The 10731-nt window shown below is 38.4% G+C and overlaps 1 protein-coding gene across 2 annotated transcripts in view; it reads right to left on the bottom strand.

Moving 5' to 3' along the window:
• Positions 1-2974: 2974 nt before the first annotated feature.
• PLAC8 (placenta associated 8) overlaps positions 2975-10731 on the bottom strand; it is a 25224-nt gene continuing 17467 nt past the window's right edge. For both annotated transcript variants that reach the window (XM_003832248.5, XM_055111327.2), the window contains exons 4-5: positions 6978-7091; positions 2975-3256 (exon numbers count right to left, since the gene is read on the bottom strand). In XM_003832248.5, coding sequence (XP_003832296.1) covers positions 6987-7091 — 105 coding nt within the window. In that variant the 3' untranslated portion in view covers positions 2975-3256; positions 6978-6986. The remainder of the gene's footprint in view (positions 3257-6977; positions 7092-10731) is intronic.

Below are 10731 nucleotides of genomic sequence, written 5' to 3'. Positions count from 1 at the left end.
ATCACGAGGTCAGGAGATCAAGACCATCCTGGCTAACACAGTGAAACCCCGTCTCTACTAAAAATACAAAAAAATTAGCCGGGCGTGGTGGCGGGCGCCTGTAGTCCCAGCTACTCAGGAGGCTGAGGCAGGAGAATGACGTGAACCTGGGAGGCAGAGCTTGCAGTGAGCTGAGACCGCGCCACTGCACTCCAGCCTGGGCGACAGAGCAAGACTCCATCTCAAAAAAAAAAAAAAAAAAAGCTCAGTATACTAGAAATAGAGGGGATCTTCATCAATCATATACAGAATATCTACAAAAAACCTACATCATACTTAATGATGAGAGACTATATGATTTTCCCCTAGGTCAGGAACAAGGCAAAGATGTTTACTCTCATGTTCCTATTTAATATCATACCAGAATCCTAGCTAATAAGACCAGATAAGGAAATGTAGCTTTATACAGATTGGGAAGGAGGAATAAAACTGTCTTTGTTCACAGTCAACATGATTGTCTATATAGAAACACATACAAAAAGTCTCCTGAAACTAATAAGCAGTTATGGCAAGGTCACAGGATATAAGGTTAATGTACAAAAGTCAATTGCTTTCCTATATACCAGCAATGAACAATTGGAATTTGAAATTTTAAAAAAGTATGTATGTTGAAGGCAGGGAAGATTGGGAATTTTATGAGTGAAGAATTGGCAGGAGAGTGGGCTAAAGAGGTAAAATGAGGCTACACTGTGAAGAACCAAGGAAAATACTGGGGTCTGTTTGTTTTAGAAAATTCACAATTTGGCTGGGCGCAGTGGCTCATGCCTGTAATCCCAGCACTTTGGGAGGCCGAGGCGGGTGGATCACCTGAGGTCGGGAGTTCAAGACCAGCCTGACCAACATGGAGAAACCGTGTCTGTACCAAAAATACAAAATTAGCTGGGGTGGTGGCACATGCCTGTATTCCCAGCTACTCAGGAGGCTGAGGCAGGAGAATTGCTTGAACCCGGGAGGTGGAGGTTGCAGTGAGCAGAGATCACGCCATTGCACTCCAGCCTGGGCAACAAGAGCGAAACTATATCTCAAAAAAAAAAAAAAAAAAAAAAAGAAAGAAAGAAAGAAAAAGAAAAAGAAAAGAACAAAAAATTCACAATTTAACTCATGGTACACAGTGTATAGGATGGACTGGAGAGAAGGCAAGGGAAGCTGGAGTTTCTAGAGGCAGGAAGGTTAGTTTAGAGGGTATGAACATGATTTGCCAAAGAGGTAATAAGGTTTGGACTACATTTATGTCAGCAAAGACGAGAGGACAGATTAATTCATTCAATAAATGATTGAGTAGATACCTACTGGTGTCAGGCATTGTTCTAGGCACTGGGAATACAGCAGCAAACAAAATACATCACCCCTTGGGGCTTTCAAGTGGAGTATCGGTGACAGAGTGGGTGTCTGATTGGATATCGGGGAAAAGGAGAAAGGTGCGATGAGGCAATTCAGGGGTCATTGGTACCTGGATTTTTCACCTTGAACAACTAAGTGATATCATTGGACTTGTTGGGTAGACAAGGTCTAGGGGACATCCAGATGGACTCATTTTCACAGCTAGCAAGAGAGACATTCTGAAGATCAATAGTGAGGGAGAAACTGAAAGTACAGACTTTGGGGTCCTAAGAGGCAGTTAGAACCATGGGAGTAGATGATGCTATCTAGGAACGTGAGATGTGAAAGGAGTGGACTCAAGCTAGAACCCTGCAAAGCACCCACAGCTATAGGGTAAGTGGAGGAAAGGGCAGAGTGCTTGAATTTATTGAGTGCCTACTAAGTTCCAGGTGCTTTGACATTTTGTCTCACTGAGATTTCACAATAAGTGTATAAGATAAATAGTTTTGCCCCTTACTTCCCGCACCCCAACAAATGAAATGGAATCAGAAGTGTAGGAGGAGAACTAGGGGAAATTAGGAAGTGAGATTTTCATCAGGGCAAAATGATGCTGACGGATCAAATGGGACAAGAAATGTGAAAAAAATCATTTTACACTTTTATCCATCTATTGATGGATAAAATTTAACCAAAATTGAGTCACTGAATTTGATCATTGATCAAATTTTTCTTACTCTAATAAGAGTTTTCAGAAAACTCTGATCAGAGTTTTCTTACTCTGATATCTCATATTCAAAAGGGAAAGAAAATCAACAACACAATAAACAACCTCCTGAGGAATGCAGTGGAAAAGCAAGGCTTGGTGTGTTGTTTCGCATAAAATCTTGCTTTGTCAGTATTAATACTAACAGATAACATGAGAAGAGGCAAAAGTGTTGGCTAAATGTACCATAACTGCCTGGGAATAGTTATCTGTAGTCTATTTTTTTTTTTTCTCATCTAAAGTTCTTAGATGAAAGAGAGCTGGGTTACTGTGAACCAAAATCTCCTGCTAAGAAACCAAAGTATGGTGCAGTGGCTCACACCTGTAATTCCAGCACCTTGGGAGGCTGAGATGAGAGGCTTGCTAGAGGCCCGGAGTTCAAGACCAGCCTGGGCAACATAGAAAGACCCCCAACTCTAGGCTGGACGCGGTGGCTCATGCCTGTAATCCCAGCATTTTGTGATGCCGAGGCAGGTGGATCACGAGGTCAGGAGTTCGAGACCAGCCTGACCAAGATGGTGAAACCCCGTCTCTACTAAAAATACAAAAATTAGCTGGGCATGGTGGCGGGAACCTGTAATCCCAGCTACTCGGGAGACTGAGGCAGCAGAATCGCTTGTATCCAGGAGGTGGAAGTTGCAGTGAGCTGAGATCATGCCACTGCACTCCAGCCTGGGCAACAGAGCGAGACTCTATCTCAAAAAGAAAGAAAGAAAGAAAGAAAGACCCCCCAACTCTATTAAAAAAAAAAGAAAGAAAAAGGAAATCAAAGTATAAGAACAAAATTGTGAGACTGACCCTTGGAACTAACTAGTGAAAAAGACATTTTAAGGAGAGCAAAGAAGCATGAAGAATCTTATCAGTAAAATATTTCATTTGGTTTATATTTCAAATGTAATTTAAAAAGTTTATAAGCCAGGAAATTCGATAATATGAAAGCAAGGAGAAACTAAGTTGCACCATTTAGCTAAGCTCAGGGACAACATTCATTTATAATAAATCAAAAATTTGTTTTTTTTCATGCCATCAGTTGTACTTAAACATATCCATCATATTTCAGTTGGAAAAGATGGTGAAGAACTCAAGCTGAAGAGGTGTCTGCTGAATTTTGTTGCTTCGGTAAGAGCTTTTCACCTATAAAGGACACACAAGAGTTTTGAATTTTCTTAATATACTTTTATAATTTTTAATAAACTTTTAATTGCAGAATCATTTTTGATTGATGGAAAAGTTGCAAAGATAGTACAGCGAGCTCTCATGTATCTGGCACCCAATTTTCCTGTTGGTTAACATCTTACATTACCATGGGAGGTTTGTCAAAACTAATGAACCCATACTGATGCATTACTACTAATCAAAGGCCATACTACCTTCAGATTACTCAGTTTTTACCTACTTTAATTTTCTGTTCCAGCATCTCATCCAGCATACCACATTACATTTAATTGTCATCTTCTCTTAGGCTCCTCTAAACTGTGACTGTTTCTCAGCCTTTCCTTGTTTTTGATGACCTTGACAGTTTTCAGGAGGAGTAGTCAGGTATTTTGTGGAATGTGCCTCAGTTTAGATTTGTCTGATGTTTTTCTCATGGTTAGACTGGAGTTAAGAGGTTTTGGGAGGAAGACTACAAAGGTAAAGTGCCATTCTCATCACATCAAATCAGGGGTGCAAACTATCAATATGACTTATTACCAATGATGGTGACGTTGATTACCTGGCTCAGGTCATTGTGTCAGATTTCTCCATTGTGGAGTTACTCCATACAGTATAGAGAGTGCACTTGCATACTGTACTTTTCATGCTGTACTTTTTGGAAGGAAGTCACTATGGAAACCCCCACTTCAGGGTGGGGAATCATGCCGCTCTCCTTGAGGAAGGAGTATGTACCTAAATATTTGGAGTTCCATATGGGAGATGTGTCACTTCTCCCATACAGAAATTCTCCTGCCACTTCTTTGCTCTCAAAATTCCCAGTTTTCCCTGCTTTCAACATACATACTTTTTTTCAATTTTCAAATTTTATTCAATCATTTATGTCAGCATAAACTCATAGATATTTTATACTTTGGGTTATAATCTAACATGACCTTATTTTGTTCCTCAAAGTGCCCCAGTTTGGACTATGGGGAGCTTTTCCAGTGGATTCCTATGTCCTTCATCTCAATCTATTTTAACGTAAATCATGTTGTTATTCCTTGCTCTTTCTCTCTTGTTTCTCCCCATTTCGATATCTGTGTGTCTAAAGTTTTATTGCCAGTGAGTGATGTAGGGTCCAAGTTGATGAGAAGGAGTCAGGACCGCCAAGGCATTTTACTTCAAACCCACCTAAAGATTCAGTGAGATATTTTCCCTGAGGTTAAAGAAAACACTTGAGCTATCAGGACTCATTACTATGAATGTGTGGGTAGATATTTGATCCAAATTGTTTCATGTATTTATTTAAGTAAACAGTGTTGGAATGATCTAACTCCCCATCTTTGCTTCTGGCCTCATCCTGTAGTCTGTACTATATACTATTATTAGATTAATATTTATTATTTTTAAATTTTATTTATTTTTATTTTTACTTTTTAGTAGAGATGAGGTCTCGCTATGTTGCCCAGGCTGGTCGCTGGTGCTGAACTCCTGAGCTCAAGTGATCCTCCCACCTCGGTCTCCCAAAGTGTTGGGATTATAGGCATGAGCCACTGTGCCCAGCCTTAGATTCATATTTCTAAAGAGTAGTTCTATTCATTTACTTCAAGCCTGCAATAATTTCCCAATTCCTACCAAGTCATTAGCTTAGTATTCAGACATTGCATGCTAAGGACTTTAAAATCTTTTATTTTTCATTATTTTTCTACTTATGCCATATGTTCTAGCCAAGTTGGACCTAAGCTCATAAAGATATTTTCTCTGTTTTTGCCTCTCTAGTTTCATTAATATTGCTGATTAGAAGCAACATTTCATTTCTTTTCTTTTTCTTTTCCTTTTTTTTTTTTTTTTTTTTTGAGACAGGGTCTTGTTCTGTTGCCCAGGCTGGAGTGCAGTGGTGTGATCATAGCTCACTGCAGCTTCTACCTCCCAGGCTCAAGTGATCCTCCCACCTCAGCCTCCCAAGTATCTGGGACTACAGGCGTGCACCACCACACCTAGCTAATTTTTGTATTTTTTCAAGAGACAGGGTTTCAACATGTTCCCCAGGCTGGTCTTGAACTCCTGGATTCAAGCAGTCCTCTTGCCTTGGCCTCCCAAAGTGCTGGGATCACAGGCGTGAGCCACTGCACTCAGCCTCCATTTCTATTAATTAAAACCACATCTTGAGTCAGTGATCCTCTGTTTGCCCCTATCTGATTTACTTAACTCCCTTGACCATCCTGCTGTGTGCCCTGGGAAGCGACCTGCGGACTACTGTGACACTTTGCTGCCCTCTGCCTTTCTGGTGGGTTCAGCCAATGGGAAAACCAGAAGGACATCTGAAAGTGAGGTCAGGGTACTTTTTCAGTTCTATGGGTTGCCTCGGGCTGCTCACAACCCTCTCTTGAGAGGATACTGTTTCTTTCAGGGCAGGCCTCTTCACACAGCTCTCTCCTTAAGGATTCAGGTCACTGCTCCCTCTTCTCCTCCCTGGGGCTGTTGCCAGGCTGGTTATTACACCATCCCTTGTCATTTCCCTACAATGCCCCACCCACACCTTTATAATTAGTCTTCATTAAATCTTTGAACTATCACAGTTTGAGTGCCATCTGTTTCTTGTTGTGAACTAATACGCACTTCCCCTTTAGAATTAAAAATCACTGCTTTCAAGAAACTTTCACTTATACATCTTACAAGATGTGATCTTTTCCTCCTCTGAACATAAAATACCGCTTTGTCTATAGGCATTAATTGAATTCTGCATTTTAGTTAGGGGTTTGTCTAATCCCCCTTTTTTAGTATAAATTCTATAATGACAGAGGGACTAGCTTATTTATCTTGTTCCCCAACCCTACTACAATACCTAACAGTATCTTACCTAGTCTTAGATATTGATACATTGATACATTAGTTGCTAAGATAATATATACTTGATCCTAGATCCTTGATACATTACTTACTAAGTAAATGAACATTTTTTTACATATCTCCCAAGAGTTATTTTTATTAACCCATACAGAGTCCTTATCACTTCAGGAAGGAAACTGGATATTACAAAGAGTAGAAAAATTGTGTTCTTCCCATACTTAAGATATATTCTACAGGGGATGGAGTAAATCATGTTGATTTCTACTTAACTACATCCTCAATAGATAGTCCTGAGAAAAATTAGTTGAAAATGACTTGATTGAATTTCAGATGGTGAATTCTATATAACATTTCCAAACATTCTAAATTCTATGTTCACCTCCTTCAAAGTTCAGCTTCTCCAATAGGAGTTTTCTATTTAACCTCACCTTGCTATGATAGATGCTTTATGCCATAATCAATCCAACTATCATACAGTATGTTATTTTCATTACTCTTCTATTTTATAATTATTTACGAATTCCTTTTGTCAACTTGTTTGTCTTAGCAGGGAACATGTTTTCTAATTCTTTTGTATCTCATCATACTCTGGTATTTTACAAGTGGTAAGTGCTTCCTTAATAGATCACCAGAATTCTGAGAAGTTTAGAAAATTCACCATTCCTTTATTTACTAAAATATGGTTTCAAAGTATAGAGCTATCTTCTTCATAAGAAGAAAATTAAAGCCAATCTTGATATTATGATAGCACTTCAGGAGACTTAAGAAATAGTTATTGCTGAATTATTCAAAACAACAAATAATTGACAAAGTCTTTAGTGATATTTCTAAAAACCCACATATTCTGAGAGGCATGTTTGCATTGACTCACCATCAGTTTTTAGAAAGTACGCATGGCTCTCCTTCTGTTGATATCTCTCTTGATTTGGCAAAGAGTACAATGAGGACAGCAAAGAGTTGCCATATAGTCATCACAAATAGATCCCTGTTTGAAAACCAAAAAGAAATAAAAATATAAAATTCACCTATTTGGAATTAAGACTTGCCACATCTTGAAGAGAAGCAGAAGGCACTGATCTTTCAGATTCAGAGTTTGGATGGATACATTTAGGAAAATATTACCTCACTTTTTCACATAAATGTTGTCTCATTTTATGATGGAAAATATTTTTCTATACTTTACATTTCTGAAAATGTAAGGAGATGTCCAACCAAACTATCAAGTATGAGAGTTAAATATCCTTAGGAAGTAGAATTTCAAAACTCTTTTCTCCTGGACCTCCTCTCTGTCATAGGAAGTTAGTAGGGGATGTGCTCCACCAAAATGAGGGTGTAAACCAAGAAAGAGGAAGATAAGAAGGAGTCTAATACAGGAGAGAAGCTAATGGAATCTCCAGGGTCATGGTAAAGGGAGATCCCAGGATGAGAGCTAAGCACTAGGAATAATGGGCAACTAGTTTAAAAGGTAGTAGGACTGGAAGTGATTTCATCATGAAGATGAAAATGATAAAACATCTATGTGTTGAAGTTGTTGGGAAGAAATTTAGAAAACTGGCAAACAATTTGGGGTTAAAGGACTCATAAGTAAATGGAGGAAAAATACTAACAAAAACTCAATAATTACCAATACCAGGAAAAACAAAATTAAGCAGAAAAAGGAATCATATTTACTATATGACTCAGCTCTGAAGTTGAATAAAACAAATATAAGTATCAAAATGTAAACACTGAATATGGAATTAACCATATAACTATATTGGAAAGAAAGGGGTAGGGGGAGAGGGCACATGTGTGTGGTGGGGGAGGAGGAGAAAATAGAACTAAATTCACATCTTCCCTAGTGGGAGGTTAACAGATAATGCCTCTAACTAAAAGTCAAGAAGTAGCAATACAAGTGTGTGATTTGGAGACATGGAGGAAAATTCCCAAGACATCAGCTCTAGGGAAGAAGTAAGGAAGAAACTTTTGGGGACTACTTTGTAAAATTAGATGATTTTAAAAACACTTTGTTTCAGGGTTTTGATAAATAAAAAAATTAAAGCTGCATTAGAAAACAGTGGCATTTACATTCCTGGCATTTAATAGACTTGAAACTGAACACAGTCACAGGCAGGGCACTAGATGAACCCTCATCTCCATCAAGTGCAGGGTCTGCAAACTATATTAAGCACTGATCTTAGGAACAGTTTAGGGAGGGTCAGAACCTTGTAGCCTCCAGCTCCATGACTTCTAAACTATAATTTTAATCTTGCGGCTAATGTTAGTCCTACAAAGGCAATCTATTCCCCAGGCAAAAGGGAGGTCTGCTTTGGGAAAGGGCTATTACCATGTTTGTTTAAACTATAAACTACGTTTCTCCCAAAGTTAGTTCAGCCTACACCCAGGAATGAACAAGGACAGCTTGGCAGTTAGAAGTAAGATGGAGTCAGTTAAGTTAGATCTCTTTCACTGTCTCAGTCATAATTTTGCAAAGGCAGTTTCACCACCTCAGCCTCCTGAAAAAGAGTTTCAGGCTAGGACTGCAGGCATGCTCAGCTGCACCTAGCTGAAACTATTTTCTATTTTCACTTAAAAATATTTATCATTTTGTGAATTACAAAAAAAAAATGCTTATTGACAGCACTTGTGAACAAAATTTAAATAAAAATTAAAACAATTTCAAATGCATGCTATAGATAATTTTAATGACAAATTGAAACACAGAACAATATTAAGTGAAAATAACAATCTAATCCCTTTCTACCCAATGTCACTACCAGAGATAAACTATTAATAATTTGCTGTGTAGCCTCTTTCCTTAGATTTTGTTCTATGCCTATGACTCATATAAATATAGATTAGACGAAGATACAGCTATGGACATAGACATATAGAGTTTGGCATTTCAGGAGTTCTTTTGTTTTTTAAAAATGAGGTCATACTATCCTGTAACTTATTTTTCCTACTTGATATATGATAGCCAATACTGTAAGAAATTTCTATGTCTTGTTTTGTGTCCTTCAGAGCTAAATCTTGTGACCATATGGGGATACTTTCTTTTGGTTTCCACCATCCAGAGGACAGAAATTTGGGGGTTCATGTCATAGTCCAAAAATTTTTTCTTGAGCAGATAAAAGCCTTGTAAGCTTGAAATTGGCTTCTTTAGGCTCCTTCTGGAAAAAGCAGTGGAAACTGCTTAATGCTATATAGCTCAGCAACTAAGGCTTTATCTTTTTGACAGTGGTGGCCTGGGTTCAATTGTTGGCTTCTGGAATGATTCCTTTCTGGTTTGTTATTTGTGTAACTTTGCCATTTATTAGGTGTTTTTCCACCAATGGATAGCTTCTGATTTCCCCTCTTGAATTTTCCTTTCTCTGAACTACCTTGTGGAGTTTGTAAATCTTGTAAAAAAGAAACTGTTTACCATGTTCTTGAGGAACCTAGGAGGTTACCTTTGGTAAAGTTCAGAAACCAGAAATATTGGCCACTTGGCATGGCTAAATTCGGGTAATAAGATATCTGAAAGGATTTATTTTTTAAAGAGTACTATGATTAAATGTCAGCTTAATTAAAAGTGGATAAACAAGCTGTAGGTATATTTAAAAGGCCTTTATGTTTTTCTCTTCTTGGAACTTATTTTTCTGAAAAAAGATTTTTTTCTTCTCAGTTGACTGAATTATTTTTCTCCATTTTTTTTTTATTTTTTATTTTTTTGGTCTTGTCATCCTTAAGGCACATGAGAAGCCCTAAGATAACTTCTGGTAGCCTAGGACTCATTGGGAAAAACAGAGGAGGCACCAGAGACCACGTTTTGGAAAAAACCCACTGTTTTCCTCATGAAACCCCAGGAATTGGATGGACTCAGAGTGGATAGATCCTTCTCAAAATCAAAGGCTCCGTTCTGTCTTGCATTGTGTTATCTGACGGTTCTTCAGTTTGTGGCAGGGAGGTATCAGCAATTACTTTGCGTTATGAGAGAGCTTTGGTGTGTAATAACTAGGTAGGAAATGTACTTTAAGGGGTGGCTAATAGTAATTATGGAGGGATACTTGACTCTGCACACTTGGATCAGAGAAGCATGCTCTTGGCCACCTGGAAGATAAGGCAACATCCTCACCCCTCACTAGGAGATGAGACTCTCATGAAGATGGGCTGATTACAAAATGGGCTGATTGGCTTTGGGTTGCTTTGCAATGAAATGCACAGTCGGTAAAAGCACTGCATTGTCTTCTCCCGTAGTATTTCCCTCCTTTTGGGGATTGAGAAACAAGTATAAAACGGTACCTCTAACTTTGGAGATCTGTCTTGCCTTCAGCTGTTTATTTGCTACTTATTTGGTCCTAGAAACGCATGCTGTCCCGGCTCTATTCCTCCAAGATCTCCACCCTGAAGCCAGTCATCCAATTAAGAAACTGGCAAATGAAAAATCTTACAAGTGCCCAATCTTCTGTCTGTCTCTATTTACATGTGGGGTGTTGTGTGTGTGGGTGTGTGTGTGTGTGTGTGTGTGTGATGTTTATATATAAAAGAGCTCTGATTAATTGGCTTAGGAAAAAAGCACTTAAATAAAATATTTTGTCAGAAAAATAGAAACTTTAATGCCTTTTTGTTCACGTGGCTTTAGTAATCTTTTGGAAATAAGGACA

This window comes from Pan paniscus, chromosome 3, assembly GCF_029289425.2.
Source record: "Pan paniscus chromosome 3, NHGRI_mPanPan1-v2.0_pri, whole genome shotgun sequence".
Classification (NCBI taxonomy): Eukaryota; Metazoa; Chordata; class Mammalia; order Primates; family Hominidae; genus Pan; species Pan paniscus.
The sequence above is the reverse complement of the archived record's forward strand: the minus strand, read 5'-3'. Positions and strand labels throughout refer to the sequence as shown.